General features: G+C 42.3%; 1 protein-coding gene across 1 annotated transcript in view; it reads right to left on the bottom strand.

Annotated features, from left to right (window-relative positions):
* Positions 1–368: 368 nt before the first annotated feature.
* LOC149336684 (uncharacterized) overlaps positions 369–18,782 on the bottom strand; it is a 61,972-nt gene continuing 43,558 nt past the window's right edge. The window contains exon 6 of the mRNA XM_089554206.1: positions 369–1,136. Within this exon, the coding sequence (XP_089410332.1) occupies positions 580–1,136 (557 nt within the window). The 3' untranslated portion in view covers positions 369–579. The remainder of the gene's footprint in view (positions 1,137–18,782) is intronic.

Below are 18,782 nucleotides of genomic sequence, written 5' to 3'. Positions count from 1 at the left end.
TCACTTCATGTTTGCACACACCCAACACAAATTTTAAAGTCCCAACGCTCTAATAGCAAGACCACTCTTGGATGAAAAAGGAATTATTATGATGTCTCATGTGCAAATTTCACACAAATGAACATTCAAAGTGCGAACAATATTCTGTTCTGGCTTTCTTAGGCAGCCTAGAAAATGCTTTGCTGCAGGAACCACACATGAGCTGGGTTGCACACAGCACCCTTATAGTAAGTAAAATGAAGTTTTACTACACAACCCCACTTATCTGTGACTAGAGCACATTCCTCATGCCGTTCCGATTTTTATGAGCAGAGAACCAGACGTGTTTGCAATCGTTCAACCCGAAATCAAACATGTTCCCTGTGAATATGGCAGATCGCAACACAGCACAATCTTTCTTAGAAAGCACGTTGATGGACAACCTTAACTTCACTTTAGGTCCCCAGTGAAAGCTTGCAAAATAACACGCTAGGGCTTTATAGAATAGTGGACACTTTTGCATGGTTATGCTGTTCATGATACTTGCTACCGACACGCTAACGTCCGAGAGGAAAAGTGAGGATGAAGCAGTTTTCAATTCTAGTGTTTTTTTTGTACGTGCCTCTTTAGGTCCGACCTCCTTGCGAAGACCATGGGACACAGCTGGCATTGGTGCGGCTTCTCGCCTGTGTGGATGCGAAGGTGGTTTACCAGTGCAGACTTCACTTTGAAACTCTTGCTGCAATGGGTGCACTTGTATGGTCTCTCTCCTGTGTGGGTGCGAAGGTGCTCTACTAGGTGGCTCTGCTGAGTGAAGCTTTGGGGACAATAACTGCAAGTGAACGGTTTCTCGCCTGTGTGAGTACGGAGGTGCACAATCAGGCCGCCCTTCTGCGTGAATCTTTTGCTGCAATGCGTGCATTTGTGTGGCTTCTCGCCCGTATGCGTGTAAATGTGGTCCACCAGGTTCTTCTTCAATGCGAAGCTCTTGCCGCAATGTCTGCATTCTAAGGGCCGCTCCGCAGTGTGTGTCCTCTGGTGGCTTTTGAAGTTTGTGATGACAGTTGTAGCATAACCACAATCTTGGCACAGGAACTGTCGCCTTCCTCCCGATTTTTCTTGTGTTGGTGACCTGGATTTGCCATCAGTGACTGAGCCTGCATTAAGAAAAAAAAAGTTTACCAAAATGCGAGGGATATGCCTTCCTCCATAGTTCTACACTGGTGCCACCTTCAAGAAGGAGAAATAAATGACAAAGGTGCCTTTAATCAGTCACTGTGCCTTTAATCATGTTGTTGACACATTGGGTGCCAAAGTCAGCAAGTCAAAGTTAAATAAAGCTTAGACTTGACACAAAACATTCTTCCCTTCCAAGCTGGCACGCAGATAACATCCAGCATACAGAAGGTCAGTAACAGCGTGCCACTACAAAAGTGGTTGCATATGTAGAGCTACAAATATTCTGAGCCTGTGTATGACTTTAGCACCATTTGTCCTATCTTTGTATTTTCTGTAATTTGAGCTCACAAAAAAGGTAAAAATATGAAAAACAGCCACTAGATGAATTTTCATGGAGCAAGGGGACCACTCTGATTTTTCCCCCATTACATTTGTTGGAGATCGACTTTACGATGCAAATATTAAACGACACGCCACTTGCACGACTTAAAAAAAACCATGGGGCCCATATAATCAACTCAAAAACAGCAAAAACTTTGGCAAAGAAATAAAGATGCGAAATAATACACAACTTCACACAAATTAAAATTTATCAGAAAGTTTAAAGCAGTTCTAATAATCATGGTTGTTTACACATAAGACCATGTGGAGAAGGCTGCCTCAATATCACACTTCACATCTGTGCAAGAAAATTCGATTCCATGAGTTTCAACGGCAAAGCACGGCATAGCAAGATGTCTGAACAGCGGCATATATTACGGGCCTCCTGACACAATCACACCCCTCAGTGCTCATAAGCCAGATATTGGGGACACCTTGTTAACCATCTTTGTCGTCCAAACTATTTAGAATGCAACACCACGGTACTGGAGACACATAGAACAGAAAAAAAAATGGACAACTCAAGGTGTGCCCTGTGTCGGGCTTTTTTCTTGCTCATTTTATTGTTCTAAATCCACAGATTGCATATATTTAGTATATCGCTGCTCAAAACACATGAAAGAAATAAGACCACCAAAGTGCAGACAATCTCAGACAAGCACCCTAAAAACATGACATGCACATGAAAAGTGTGGTTTCAACGCTGCAGCACTGAGACACCTGACAATGCACCGACGCTATCCACTTGATTATCACATTTCTACAATCTTCCTACCACCTATTGCATCCGTTAACAATGTCAGTTTGGTCATCACAAAAGGTGCTCTGAGCATGTGCAACTATCTTCGTGAAAATGTGCAAAAAGTACATCGTGCATCTCAGGAATACCTTGACACAAAGCTGAAATCCTACCTGTAGGGAAGGTGCGAGATGGGAGGAGAGCATCTGCTCTGGTGAAAGTAAAGTTAAATATGTGGGGCAAAATTTATAAATAGTGGAGAAATGCCAAAGCCTGACATCAAAACTTGAAGTACAAAATTAATCAGCCGCAGATTATTACAACAAATTTGGATAAGACAATGCCCATCAGCGAACATGTTGCACAGCAGTGTGAACAAAGCAAGCAAAATAATTTGCACAAAAGCAGTCAATAATATGATGGGACTTGAACTTCACTGAAGATACCAGAAGAAAGGCTTACGACCTGAAAAAAAAAAATAAAGAAAAGAAAAATTATTTTCAGCCAAAGCTCTCCATCTCTATTCAAAGCTGCCGCTGTGGATCAGTGGTTATGATGCTCGACTGCCAACCTGAAACATGCTGGTTCAATTTCACACTCAGTCACATTTCATTAGAGCTGAAATGCTACAGGCTTGTGCACTGTATGATGTCAGGGCACTTGAAAGAAGCCAAGGTGGTCGAAATTATCCCAAGCCCTGCACTACAGCATCCCTCATAGCCCGAGTCACATTGGGATGTTAAACCCCATAAAACCCAGCAAAAGTGTCCATATACATGTACTTTCTTTCCAGCCTTCATTTGCACAACAAGTGCTATCGTGAAAAGTGAAGGTTGGCTGATGCGAATGCTGCAGAAAGAAAGGAGCCTTCAGCTAGTGCTTTCATACAGGTTGGTTATCACAGATGCGTTCAGACACCAAACGAACTGGATCTCTCAGCTGCTTTTTGCAGGATTCAGATACTTGAGCAGTGTAGATTTGCTTCCAGGGACTGCATCAACCTAAAACAACTTTGATTTGCCAAACAATTTCTCTTAATAACCAGTATACATACAAGATGCAAACAGTGAAAATCCAACACTCTTCACATTTAAAATGGGATGCAGTACCAAAATATACAAGGCTGCAGTCTTACTTGTCACTTCCATTTGCAAAGCATGCAGTGATGTAAACTGAATATTTTCTGCATCCGTCTCACTTTTGCTTACTATTGAGAAATGATATTGGCTACTGGGCATGTCAAGAATTTTAGAAAGGACTAAACAAGGCGCTTATCAAACTTGCTTTGAATTCATGATGATCATGATGGATTCTTATGGATCAAGGGTAGGCACAACCAAAGTGTGCCGTGGCACAGAGTATCTGCACTTATCCAAGGTGGGGTCAGAGGCCCATTTTCCAAGCATTTCACCACAGATAACTGGAGCACTAGGTCAGAGGAAAGTTTGCAGCTTTCGCATCACTGGTGGGCACCCAGCAACACTCGATCGAACCCTGCGCATACCTCACGTCAAAGAGTTTGGGTCCTCACCACCCTCGAACTGTTTACACACCTGACACTCATACACTCGTTTGGTTTATGGGTGTTCAACGTCCCAAGGCGACTCAGGCTATGAGGGACGTAGTAGTGAAGGGCTCCAGAAATTTCGACCGCCTGGGGTTCTTTAACGTGCACTGATATCGCACAGTACACGGACCTCTAAAATTTCGCCTCCATCGAAATTCGACTGCCGCGGCCGGGATCGAACTCTCGTCTTTCGGGTCAGCAGCCGAGCACCATAACCACTAAGCCACCACGGCGGGCCACTCATACACAGACTCTCATTAATGTTCAGAGTGCACATATGATGCAAAAAGAACAATCATAATAAAGTGGCAAGACAGCCATATTTCTGGAAATTTAACAGCAACAAGGCAAATCATTTCTTCACGCAGCACAGCATAAACACAGGCTCGTTTCAGGAGACTTCATCTCATATATTGCTGTGGGGAAAGACTTCAAATGCTATGGAAGTGCAATACCATAGCATATATTTTATGAACCGCAATCACGAAGCTTGAACTCACTTTTGTCTATGTGCATTTATGTGCATGTCTTACAGGAACATTCGCCCAAAGCCCAGTTGCCACTCAATCACACAAACACCAACCGAGGTACCATTAGCAAAATCTTGAAGCGGCCCACTCTGCTCACATTCATTACAAAGTAAAATTGACAAATATGCCATTTTAGACTACAACTGTCAGCCAGAGTAGTTAGTTGCCTTGAGGCATATTTTGCTGCAAAACTTCGTTTGCTTTTCTCATGTTAGCTTGAATGCCTGCGAAAACAAAGAGAGTAATGCATCATGTGTGCAAAAAAACAGAATGTCATGTGCACCTCTACTTAACTGGTAACTGCATACCACAAGCACATCCAGATGAACAGAGATTATTACTATTACTGCTATCACCGCTGCTAATATTACTCTTAGGTCAGGTTCACTTGCAAACAGTGGCAGCCAGACCTAGTGTAAACAAAATATTGGCAATAGTGGCATATTGGCTAAACAACATATTGGCAACTGAGAGGGAAGAGAGATGGAATGTACTAAAGAAAAAAACAAACTACAGGACAGAAAACACGACGTTGAAAAGTGAACTTGGGAAAGTATTTCGCAATCCATGCCCAAAATGTTAGCACTCATAAATTCAGTTTCCTAAAACGTCACAATTCCCTAGGTTAACTGCTTCTACCAAAAGAAAGTGGTAAGGCTTGAGGTGCGTTTCACAAGTACTCTGACATTTAAGGCACGCTTCACTACCAGTTTATATACACCGTGATACAACTCGCCTGTGGAACACGTTCTCTGTGAGCCATCCCAAGCACAATACAGGCCAATAGCAATGTCACATCCAATTCATAGTAAAGTGCCATGCAAAAAACAAAATTCGATCAGGTGAGCAATTTTCATGCTTCGAGCAGGGCTATTCTAGAGTCAAGGTGCATTGTGTAGCTGCAATACCTGTAAAAAACACTGATACAATTATCACAAAACTTTTTCTGGGCAAATGCAACCACCATCTTGGCAATCACTCCACCCTGGGAACACTACCGCTGGTAAGGAAAAATATGAAACAGCTAGAGGAGAACAGGAGCTGTGAAATCAAGATAAGGATATCCAAGGTAAATCCATAGGAATAATAGCAAGCTGGTAAGCATCATGTAGCACTCCTGCTCAAATTTGTGAATGTTCCTATGCACAACAGCAAATGCCAAGACACAGTGAAACAGTTTTGCCTGCAGCGTAAAAGGAAGGAAGTGACAATGTCCTGGCCCGAAGTAATTTGATTTATGGAGTGGTGTTTCGCACTTTGTCAGAAATCTCAGAAGATCCGCTTACAACCTAAAAAAAAAGAAAAGAAAATATACCTCAGACATATTCTTACCACAATTCATGCATTTCTGTTTAAGACTTCCCACATCAACACAACTGGAACTGCGACAAGCTGAGAACGCACGGCGCAAATCTGGAAGCAAGACCAAAAAGGGTAATGACTGCAGTGTTTCATGAGACTAGGGATACCAAAGGTGAATGTGGACAGCAGTGGAACTGGGTCATTCCAGTGCTTGCAGAAGAATTCAGGTACTTGCACTCAGCTGACTGGATTCAAGGGGCTACATCCAGTCGGAAAGCTCTTATATACATTCAAAACAACAATTCAGCTAGTTGCTACAAACAAGATACAAAAGAGTGCAAAGCCAACACTTTTGAGATTTAAAGAGGCATCCACTGTCAGAAGACGTGTGAAAATCAGAAATCAAGCATGGGGAAGATTCAAAACATCTGCTTTAAGTCTTTCTTGCGTTTCTCACTGAAGAGAGGAAAAGTGAATATTAGGCATCGATAGCAAAAGACATTAATCTAGCATGTCAAAAAAGGCAGCAATTTTGGGGAAAAGTCAGAACTTATTGCTTTGCACTCAAGTACGCTTTTAACAAAGAAGTAGCTTTCATGCTGCGATATTTGCAACATCTAAACTTACAACAAAACTAAAATTCTGAGTGAATATTAGATGTCCAGAAACATGGCTTCAGGAAATTGGGGCCATTGCCTCCCTGCAATTGTTTACCCAGTCAAATATTGATCTAAATCGAAGCTCCCATGCTTGCAAAAATGAACAGAGCAATTCGTCATGAATGCGTAAAAAAAATTCAGATGGGCACTTTGTTGACCTAAAGTGCGATAAGGCGGAAGAGCGGTTTTGCTGCTTTCCATTTTGACCATATCGACCAATTGAAAAGCGTGACATTTCTGCTGACAACTCCAGTTTACAACGATGAGGCATGAAAGGCTTCCGCCTTAAAATAAAAGATGGGCACGGTTAACTGCTCAATCCAATCCACGAGAACGTACAAATGACCTGTCCCTAGAACCACTTATTATAGCTATACTACTATTACTACTACTACTAATTAAGCTATCGCTTTATTTCCAAACAATAGAAGCTGGACCTAGTTTACGTTGTATCTGCGCAAGCTGGTACAGCACAGAGTGCAGAAAGATGGCATGTGCTGAAGAGAAATGATCTACAAAAAGGACAATTAGAGGTATCCGAACATTCGAAAGTCAGAAAAGCATCTCACTGTTAGCACTAGTGAGATCATTTTTCGTCATTTAATAAAGTCAGATGAAGTGCCTGTATATATCTCCACCATACCAGGAGACGTTGGTATGTTCCTGTGAGCCACCTTGCTTTGGATATGGAAGCTTCTAGGCTAGGTTCACAAGCAGTCAGCATATACCCGATGAGTCTCACATGCAGGACAGACTTTCTATGCACAGTGGGAAGATGAAAAAAGGCCCACAGCAAAGTCGCATCAAGTTGAGAACCTAGTGCCCTGTGAAAAAAACTGAGAACCTAATGCAGGTTACCAATAAAGGCGTTTATGGTAGGACAGTAGGAAAAGTCACACAAATAGCACAAAAGCAATTTCTGCACTTGCACAGTCAGAAAGTTTCATGAAACAGAGTAGGCAACTCAGACATTTGCATGCAGGGACTATTTATGTAAGCAGAAAATTGAAGCTTCCACATTACAACTTTTTCTCTTTTTTACTCGATGTCACAACCTGTTCGCAGAGGAGTGCAAGCTACGAGCACGATGTGAGGGGCATCCACCAGACTACTGCTTTCCTGTGCTCCAAAGCAAACTACCGTATTTACACGATTGTAAGTCGACTCGAATGCAAGTCAACCCCCCTTATCTCATATCAGGAAAAAAAAAACTTACAGGTCCCCTAGGATTCCCCTTTAATAGCAGAATGTGATAGCATTACCTGGCCACCTTAGACGCTATCGGCTGCTACGCGCAAGCATGCCCGTGTGCCATTCCAAAACTAAAACGTATTAGTTACTGGACTACTCATCCACCCTTACGCCATCATCCTCACTAGCACTGTCACCGTGATCACTGCTGCGGTCCCATAGCATATCATTCTAACGTCATCGTCCAGCGAAATTCCGCACTTCACATATAGCAACATCACGAAATCACGTGGAACAGCTGAAAATTTTGCCTTGCTGTAGCTGCCACACCTTTATCACCCGTTCCGAGATGTAAACCGTGCTCCCCGCAGCGCAGTTCTTTTCTTCAGCGTAAATCATGACAATCATCTTGAATATAGCCATGAACAAGTGCCGAACTCTTACCGGGCCCAGAGCACAAACAACGACTGACGAAGCACTACGTTAAAAAGTGGTAAAACATGGTGGGCGGGCGGTCATCAAATATGTCACATCCAAAGAGAAACTACTCGTGACGAGTGTCGGCTCTTCCGTCAGCTACCAACACTCCCTGACACCACTGCCGTTCCGAGTGGCAGCACAGTGGTGGCCGTGCTCCCGCAACTAGAACAGCAGCCCTTTCAACAACTATCGAGACTCCCTTGAGCGCCGAGTGCGCAGTTAAAGTAAAAAAAAAACTTCGAGGACGCTGAGATGTCTTTTTTAAGAGCAGAACACAACAGCGCTATTGGGCCGCCACAGCTTATCAGTAGCCGCAGTCTGCAGCCACACACGAGGAGGGCAAGAAGTACCAGTCCGCCACTTATCCACAGCTGCCATCGCCACCGCGCTTGGGCAGGCTGCTGGTTCTGCGCATTGACAAAGCAGCTGCTCAAGGCCAGCACCAAGAGAGATATGCGACAGAGCCCTACAGAAAAAATGCAACCACGCTGTAGCATCCCTGGTATCTCGTTTGTCTCGCCTTTATTTATGATAGCACGCTTTGGTATCGATTGTAAGTCGACCTCCCCACTTCACATTTTCAAAAAAAAAAACAGGTCAACCTGCAATCGGGCAAAAACGGTACACACATCTGATACTCGTCAGCATACCCTCATTCCTTCTGCTCCACTGCCCACAATACGAATAAGCTGTAAAATAGAGTCTTACATACGTTGATGCACTACAAAACACATCAAGCGTTATAAAGAACACCATTGGCCTCCCAGAGCCAACATCATCCATTACCCAAATTAGTGTAGTTCATTTCTTGTTCTCACAACATGAATACAGTAACTGAAGGCTTTGCAGCCACTGTTCTTTAAACAAACCATTGAAATAGAGGAGAACGACCTGGCAAACTCCCTAGGATGGTCTAATAACCTTTCTCACAAAGAGACATACCTACACTATGCAAACCACAACCCTGAAGCACTAGGTGGTAAGGCACACAGCACTATGCAAGTAGTTATGTAATACAGCTGACTTTTGATCGCTGAGGTCACCATGAATACCAAGAACGCACTGTGTAGATACCAGCCAAGGATGATGAACTGTGAAGCACATAACTGAGGTTAAAAAGCTCAGACGCTTTCAAATGACAATCCCAACATGCAGTGAAGTTACCACAAACTCTCTTGGTGCTTTCATATACAATTTATACCCACACAAACCATGCACTGCCCCATTAAAAAAGACCCCGCAACTAAGCTGGCCAATCAGCACAATGCATGAAGGTTGGACACAAGTGCATCACTGAAAGCTAGCAGAATGAGCAGGAGCTTTATGGAGGAGCAGATGCATTAGCATAAATGCTGTTTTTACGGTATTCTCTTCTTCGCTTGCATGCGAATGCCTTCAGGTAAAAGTGATACTGAAACAGCTCACTTCTTGTGGGCTTTCACATCCTGCTTTACATCTGGCTTTACCGATGTCCACTGGACACACATGGCTGTGACCAAGCTTGCTACCTGTACAAGTACAATGTCAGGAAAAGAAAAAGGAAAAAGCCAATACAACTGTTAAAACAGTCACACCACTACTTATAACAATGACACCAGTAATAACAAAAACAAAAAAAATGCTTTAAAGACAGAACAATAGAGAGAAAGTCATTCCAAGGAACTCTGCACCATTATGAAAATAAACAAGTAGATTACGTTCGTGCTCGAGGTGGCAGCACCACGGTGCAGGCAGACATAAGTACTTACTGCAGCACCATATAGCTGTAGGGAAGAAAGGCAAAATAATATGACAGCATTGTTATAATTAAGAAAAGGTAGACCATACCATGGTACCAAACAAGTTTGTGCACATTGTTGCTAGGTGTCCCCATACTTATGGTCATAAGGAAAGAATCATTCAGTGCCAGGCTAATGAGATTCACACAAAATGCTTTAGTGCTTCACTGTGTCCAAGTATACATCTGAACCTAAAAGAAATGTTTTACATGCTCTTAACTTCAACTGTATCATGATAAAAAAATAGATGTCTTCAAGCAGTGTTTACTTAAAACTTCTGACCCACGCTTCAGTGCATGAGCTACTGTGCTTAACTGCTCAATGCATTTTACATGCGCATTCTGAGCACTCACAAATACTGTTAATTACTTGAAGTACTATTATTTGTACTACTGCCATGACAACTAATAGAATTGTTGGTATTGGGCTTAGGAGGGAGCGGAAGATGAAAGAGCCCAGCAATAACAACTACTTTCTCCAGAGTGTGAAAACATGCCAGCAATAGTGCAGCTTTATTTCAACCCGGAAAGAACACACAGCATAAATGATAAATAAAATTCTTCTTATATGTTGCAAAGCATCTAACAGGGAAAACACTTAAAAAAAAAGAACTCAAAGATCAAAGAAACTGTCTTTCATTCACAGTAGCCTAAAACTTTGCATCAAGGTAATACATAATCTCCAGACAAAAATTTTCTTCCTGTTTTCACCTGCCCAACACAAATTTTGAAGTTCCAAAGCCTTAATAGAAAAGCGAAAAAAGAACCTTTATGATGCCTCATGTGCAAATTTCACAAAAACGAACATTCAAAGTCCATACAATATTCTGTTCTGGCTTTCTTAGGCAGCCTAGAAAATGCTTTGCTGCAGGAAACACACAAGAGCTGGGTTGCACAGCACCTCTATAGTAAGTAAAACGAAATTTTACTACACAACCCCACTTATCTGTGACTAATCATTTTCCTCATGCCATTCCGATTTTTATGAGCACAGAGCCAGAAGTGTTCGCAATCGTTCAACTCGAAATCAAACATGCTCCTTGTCAATATGGCAGACCGTAACACAGCATAGTCTTTGTCGGAAGGCACGTGGATGGACAAACTTCACTTTAGGTCACCAGTGAAAGCTTGCAAAATAGCACGCTAGGGCTTTATAAAATAGTGGACATTTTTGCATGGCTATTCTGTTCATGATACTTGCTACCTACACGCTAACGTTTGCAAGCAAAAGTGAGGAAGGAGCAGTTTTCAATTCTAGTGTTTTTTTTGCACGTGCCTCTTTAGGTCCGACCTCCTTGCGAAGACCATGGGACACAGCTGGCATTGGTGCGGCTTCTCGCCTGTGTGGGTGTAAATGTGGTCTACCAGGGTCATCTTCACTGCGAAGCTCTTGCCGCAATGTCTGCATTCAAAGGGCCGCTCCCCAGTGTGTGTCCTCTGGTGGCGCTTGAAGTTTGCGCGGAAAGTTGTAGCATAACCACAATCTTGGCACAGGAACTGTCGCCTTCCTTGCGATTTTTCTTGTGTTGGCGAGCTGGATTTGCCATCAGTGACAGAGCCTGCGTTAAGAAAAAAAAAAGTTAACCAAAATGTGAGGGATATGCCTCACTCCACAGTTCTACACTGTTGCCACCTTTAAGAAGGAGAAATAAATGACAAAGGTGCCTCTAATCAGTCACTCTTATGTTGTTGACACATTGGGTGCCAAAGTCAGCAAGTCAAAGTTAAATAAAGCTTAGACCTGACACAAAAGATTCTTCCCTTCCTAGCTGGCACGCAGATAACATCCAGCATACAGAAGGTCATTACCAGCATGCCACTACAAAAGTAGTTGCATATGTAGAGCTACAAATATTCTGAGCCTCTGTATGACTTTAGCACCGTTTGTCCTATCTTTGTATTTTCTGTAATTTGAGCTCACAAAAAAAGGTAAAAATATGAAAAACATCCCCTAGATGAATTTTCATGGAGCAAGGGGACCACTCCGATTTTTCCCCCATTACATTTGTTGGAGATCGACTTTACGATGCAAATATTAAACGACACGCCACTTACACAACTTAAAAAAAATCATGGGGCCCATATAATCAACTCAGAAACAGCAAAAACTTTGGCAAAGAAATAAAGATGCGAAATAATACACAACTTCACACAAATTAAAATTTACCAGAGAGTTTAAAGCAGTTCTAATAATCATGGTTGTTTACACGTAAGACCATGTGCAGAAGGCTGCCTCAATATCACACTTCACATCTGTGCAAGAAAATTTGATTCCATGAGTTTCAACGGCAAAGCACGGCATAGCACGATGTCTAAACAGCGGCATATATTATGGGGCTTCCTGACACAATCACACCCCTCAGTGCTCATAAGCCAGATTTTGGGGACACCTGGTTAACCATATTTGTCGTCCAAACTATTTAGAATGCAACACCACGGTACTGGAGATACATAGAACAGAAAAAAAAATGGACAACTCAAGCTGTGCCCTGTGTCGGGCTTTTTTCTTGCTCATGTTATTGTTTTAAATCCACAAATTGGATATATTCAATATAGCACTGCTCAAAACTCATCAAAGAAATAAGACCACCAAAGTTCAGACAATCTCAGACACGGACCCTAAAAACATGACATGCACATGAAAAGTGTGGTTTCAACGCTGCAGCACTGAGACACCTGACAATGCACCGATGCTACCCACATGATTATCACAGTTCTACAATCTTCCTACCACCTATTGCATCCGTTAACAATGTCAGTTTGGTCATCACAAAAGGTGCTCTGAGCATGTGCAACTATCTTCGTGAAAATGTGCAAAAAGTACATCGTGCATCTGAGGAATACCTTGACTCAAAGCTGCAATCCTACCTGTAGAGAAGGTGCGAGATGGGAGGAGAGCATTTGCTCTGGTGAAAGTAAAGTTAAATATGTGGGGCAAAATTTATAAATAGTGGAGAAATGCCAAAGCCTGACATCAAAACTTGAAGTACAAAATTAATCAGCCGCAGATTATTACAACAAATTTGGATAAGACAATGCCCATCAGCGAACATGTTGCACAGCAGTGTGAACAAAGCAAGCAAAATAATTTGCACAAAAGCAGTCAATAATATGATGGGACTTGAACTTCATTGAAGATACCAGAAGAAAGGCTTATGACCTGAAAAAAAAATAAAAGAAAAATTATCTTCAGCCGAAGCTCTCCATCTCTATTCAAAGCTGCCGCTGTGGATCAGTGGTTATGATGCTCGACTGCCAACCTGAAACATGCTGGTTCAATTTCACACTCAGTGGTCACATTTCATTAGAGCTGAAATGCTACAGGCTTGTGTACTGTATGATGTCAGGGCACGTTAAAGAAGCCAAGGTGGTCGAAATTATCCCAAGCCCTGCACTACGGCATCCCTCATAGCCCGAGTCACATTGGGATGTTAAACCCCATAAAACCCAACAAAAGTGTCCTTATACATGTACTTTCTTTTCCAGCCTTCATTTGCATAACAAGCAACATTGTGACAAGCGAAGGTTGGACGATGCGAATGCAGAATGTTGCAGAAAGAAAGGAGCCTTCAACAAGTGTTTTCATGGAGACTCTGATATCACAGATATAGTCAGACACCAAACAAACTGGATCACTCAGCTGCTTTTTGCAGGATTCAGATACTTGAGCAGTGTAGATTTGCTTCCAGGGACTGCATCAACCTAAAACGACTCTGATTTGCCAAACAATTTCTTTTGATACCCAGTATACATACAAGACGCAAAAAGTGAAAATCCAACACTCTTCACATTTAAAATGGGATGGAGTACCAAAAGATACAAGGCAGCAGTCTTACTTGTCACTTCCATTTGCAAAGCATGCAGTGATGTAAACTGGATATTTTCTGCATCCGTCTCACTTTTGCTTATTATTGAGAAATGTTATTGGCTACTGGGCATGTCAAGAATTTTAGAAAGGACTAAGCAAGGCGCTTATCAAACCTGCTTTGAATTCATGATGATCATGATGGATTCTTATGAATCAAGGGTAGCCACGACCAAAGTGCGCCATGGCACAGAGTGTCTGCACTTATCCAAGGTGGGGTCAAAGGCCCCTTTTCCAAGCATTTCACCACAGATAACCTGAGCACTAGGTCAGAGGAAAGTTTGCACCTTTCGCATCACTGGTGGGCACCCAGCAACACTGGATCGAACCCCGCACATACCTCATGTCAAAGAGTTTGGGTCCTCACCACCCTCGATCTGTTTACACACCTGACACTCATACACTTGTTTGGTTTATGGGTGTTCAACGTCCCAAGGCGACTCAGGCTATGAGGGACATAGTAGTGAAGGGCTCCAGAAATTTCGATCACCTGGGGTTCTTTAACGTGCACTGATATCGCACAGTACACGGACCTCTAAAATTTCGCCTCCATCGAAGTCGTCTTTCAGGTCAGCAGCTGAGCACCATAATCACTAGCCACCACGGCGGCCACTCATACACAGACTCTCATTAATGTTCAGAGTGCACATATGATGCAAAAAGAACAATCATAATAAAGTGGCAAGACAGCCATATTTCTGGAAATATAACAGCAACAAGGCAAATCATTTCTTCATGCAGCACAGCATAAACACAGGCTCGTTTCAGGAGACTTCATCTCATATATTGCTGTGGGGAAAGACTTCAAATGGTATGGAAGTGCAATACCATAGCATATTTTATGAACCGCAATCACGAAGCTTGAACTCGCTTTTGTCTATGTGCATTTATGTGCATGTCTAACAGGAACATTCGCCCAAAGCCCAGTTGCCACTCAATCACACAAACACCAACCGAGGTACCATTAGCAAAATCTTGAGGTGGCCCACTGTGCCCACATTCATTACAAGTTAAAATTGCCAAAATATGCGGTTTTAGACAACAACTGTCAGGCAGAGTAGTTGCCTTGAGGCATATTTTGCCGCAAAACGTTTTTCTTTGCTTTTCTCATATTAGCTTGAATGCCTGCAAAAATTAACAGAGTAATGCATTATGTGTGCAATAAAAACAATGTCACATGCAGCTCTACTTAACTGGTAATTGAATACTACAAGCACACCCAGATGAAGAGAGATTAACACTATTATTGCTATCACTCCTGCTGCTCCTACTCTTAGGTCAAGTTCATTTGCAAACAGCGACAGGCAGACCTAGTCTAAACAAAATATTGGCAACATTGGCATATTGGGAAAACAACATATTGGCAGCTGAGAGGGCAGAGAGATAGAATGTGCTAAAGAAAAAACAATATACAAGACAGAAAACACGACGTTGAAAAGTGAACTTGGGAAACTATTTCGCAATCCTTGCCTAAAATGTTAGCACTCATAAATTCAGTTTTCTAAAACGTCACAATTGCCCAGGTTAACTGCTTCGACCAAGAGAAACCTGTAAGGCTCGAGGTGCGTTTCAGATGTACTATGACATTTTAGGCAAGCTTCACTACTAGTTTATATACACCGTGATACAACTCGCCTGTTGAATACGTCCCCTGTGAGCCATGCCAAGCACAATACAGGCCCATAGAAGGGTCACATCTAGTTGACAGTAAAGTGCCATGAAAAAAAAAGAATTCAATCTGGTAAGCAATTTTCACGCTTCGAGCAGGGCTATTGTAGAATCCAGGTGCATTGTGTAGCTGTAATACCTTTAAAAACACTGATACAGTTATGAAAAAACCCTTTCTGGGCAAATGCAACCACCATCTTGGCAAACACTGCACCTCGGGAACACTATTGCTGGTAAGGCAAAGTATGAAACAGCTGGAGGAGAACAGGAGCTGTGAAAACAAGATAAGGATATCCAAGGCAAATCCATAGGAATACTAGCAAGCTGGTAAGCATCATGTAGCACTTCTGCTCAAATATGTGAATGTGCCTATGCACAACAGGAAATTCCAAGACACAGTGAAACAGTTTCGCCTGCAGTGTAAAAGGAAGGAAGTGACAATGTCCTGGCTGGAAGTAATTTGAATGATGAAGTGGTGTTTGGCACTTTGTCGGAAATCTCAGAAGATCCGCTTACAATCTGAAAAAAAAAAAGAAAAGAAATACACCCCAGACATACTCTTACCACAATCCATACATATCTCTTGAAGACTTCCCACATCAACACAACTGGAACTGCGACAAGCTGAGGACGCACGGCACAAATCCGGAAGCAAGACCAAAAAGGGTAATGACTGCAGTGTTTCATGAGACTGGGGATACCAAAGGTGAATGTGGACAGCAGTAGAACTGGGTCATTCCAGTGTTTGCTGAAGAATTCAGGTACTTGCACTCAGCTGACTGGATTCAAGGGGCTACATCCAGTCGGAAAGCTCTTATATACATTGAAAACAACAATTCAGCTAGTTGCTACAAACAAGATACAAAAGAGTGCAAAGCCAACACTCTTGAGATTTAAAGAGGCGTCCACTGTCAGAAGATGTGTGAAAATAAATCAAGCATGTGGAAAAGTCAAAACATCTGCTTTAAGTCTTTCTTGCATTTCTCACTGAAGAGTGGAAATGTGAATATTAGCCATAGAAAGCAAAAAACATGGATCCAGCATGTCAAAAAGGCAGCAAATTTGGGGAAAAGTCAGAACTTATTGCTTTGCACTCAAGTATGCTTTTAACAGAGAAGTAGCTTTCATGCTGCTATACTTGCAACATCTAAACTTACAACAAAACTAAAATGCTGACTTTATATTAGATGTCCAGAAACATGGCTCCAGGAAATTGGGGCCACTGCCTCCTAGCGATTGTTTACACACTCCCATGCTTGCAAAAATGAACAGAGCAATGTGCCATAGTGCGACAAAAAACAAAATTAAAGATGTGTACGGTTAACTGCTCAATCCATTTCATGAGAACGTACAAATGACTTGTCACTAGAAAGTCTAAATATTGCTGTGCTACTATTACTACTACTACTAATTAAGCTAGCTTCATTTCCTGGACCTAGTCTACATTGTATCTGGGCAAGCTAGTACGGAACAGAGCGCACAAAGATGGTATGTGCTGAAGAGAAATGACCTACAAAAGGGACAGTTAGAGGTATCCGAACACTCGAAAGTCAGAAAAGCATCTCGCAGTTAGCACTAGTGAGCTCATATTCTGTCACTTAATAAAGTCAGGTAAAGTGCCTGTATATCACCACCATATCTGGAGACGCTGCTATGTTCTTGTGCGTCACCTTGTTTTGGATGTATGAGCTTCTAGGCTAGGTTCACAACCAGTTAGCATATACCCAACAAGTCTTGCACGCAGGATAGATTTGCTATGCACAGTGTAAGGCCCCACAGCAAAGTCGCATTCACTTGAGAACCTAGTGCCCTGTAAAAAATACTGAGAACCTAATGCAGGTGACCAATAAACGCGTTTATATAGGAAAAGTCACATAAATAGCACAAAAGCAATTACTGCACTTGCAATGCAGAAAGTCTCATGAAACAACAGAACAGGCAACTCTGACATTTGCATGCAGGGGCTTTTTATGCATGCACAAAACTGAAGCTTTGAAGTTTCCACTTTAAGAATTTTTCTTGCAACTCAATAGCAATAATAAGAATCTTTGCAAATAAAGACCACTTATATGTGGTTTCGATGCATTGGGATTTAGGTTGCAATGTTATGCATAGCAACAATAGCACTTCAAATGCTGTGCCATCATAGTAGGAGTTATTACCAGTAATGCACTGTGCCTATTTGGAAGATTTGAGGTGTATGAGAAAAAAAAAATCAATCCATCAATCCATCAACTTGCCATCAATTTTTTTCAATTTCGATGCATCAGGCACAACTCAAGTTCTCATCCACGCCTGCGGACACAGTGCTGCTGCTGTCCTAGCCAAAAAATGGCAGAACCATGAGCTCGTCATTACTATGCTACCTGCTGAGCGGAAGTATTTATTTTACATCAATGAATGTGAGAGTTCAGCGCTTGCTCAGGCTGCTGTCAATTTTCACCGTTTTCTGTTCAGTTGGCATTTCCCAGTCCTGACCAACAATTGTGCTCTTCTGGCTTTCTTCGCTAAAGAGAAAAAAAAGGACACTACGGGCTGACTTGGCACCGGGCCGTATGTTTGCAAGAGTATTCGCTCACCGTCACATATACCACCACGACTTAGGCTGCTTGACCTTCACCCTGTACCGCCCGATTGCAATGAGGGGGACATTATTTAGTTTCTCTTCCTCACACCGGAACTTCTCAATATAACCCACGAACAGCGCCGTGATCTCTCATTACAATCGCTAATTGCAGACCTTGACTCAGAAACCAATTCCTCCCTACGATTTGCTAGACAGAACTACTGCCGTAATATCCACTCTGATGGGCCTGAGATGCTGCTTCTTTTGCCCTAGTGGCTTTGCTTAGGCGTCTTGAGAAAATACCTGCCAACTGCTGGCTGTCTTGGTGTGTAGAGTACGCACAAACAGGTGCACAGCTCTTTTTTAAGAACCAGTTTGTGCCACAACGCATGAGGCTATGTTGTTTCCTGTGATTTGCGTCACCAGCTTGTGCGCTTCAGCCTACTGACATTTGCTCGAACCTTTATATCGCATTGGTTTCAACCTGCTCATACCTTTCCGACGTCCTGCTTAGATGATAAGTTGATGGTCACTGTCACTGAGCCAGGTACGCTACACCAACCCATTCGCCATAACATGCGCTAACTATAGAGTTGAGTTTATTAACATTTTAGTTCTCAGTACAGAAAACTAAGGGCCGGGAACAAAAGGTATAAAACCGGTACCTGGCTGCGTCCCCTGACCCCATCACAAAGTCGATAGCGATGCACTGCGAATAACCAAATCATAAACTAAGGAAGAAACACATACAAACCACTTAGATTGAAAACAATTCAACATGATGTTTGAACTTGTGCACAACACTTGTGCCAATATTTGAGCAAAATAAAATCTGTTTCAACAAAACCCTGTGCAGAATCCATCAGGAGAGACATTTATAATCAATAATGTACAAAAAG

The sequence above is a fragment of the Amblyomma mixtum genome, chromosome 7 (assembly GCF_055824585.1).
Source record: "Amblyomma mixtum isolate Tamu chromosome 7, ASM5582458v1, whole genome shotgun sequence".
In the NCBI taxonomy this organism is placed as follows: Eukaryota; Metazoa; Arthropoda; class Arachnida; order Ixodida; family Ixodidae; genus Amblyomma; species Amblyomma mixtum.
The sequence above is the reverse complement of the archived record's forward strand: the minus strand, read 5'-3'. Positions and strand labels throughout refer to the sequence as shown.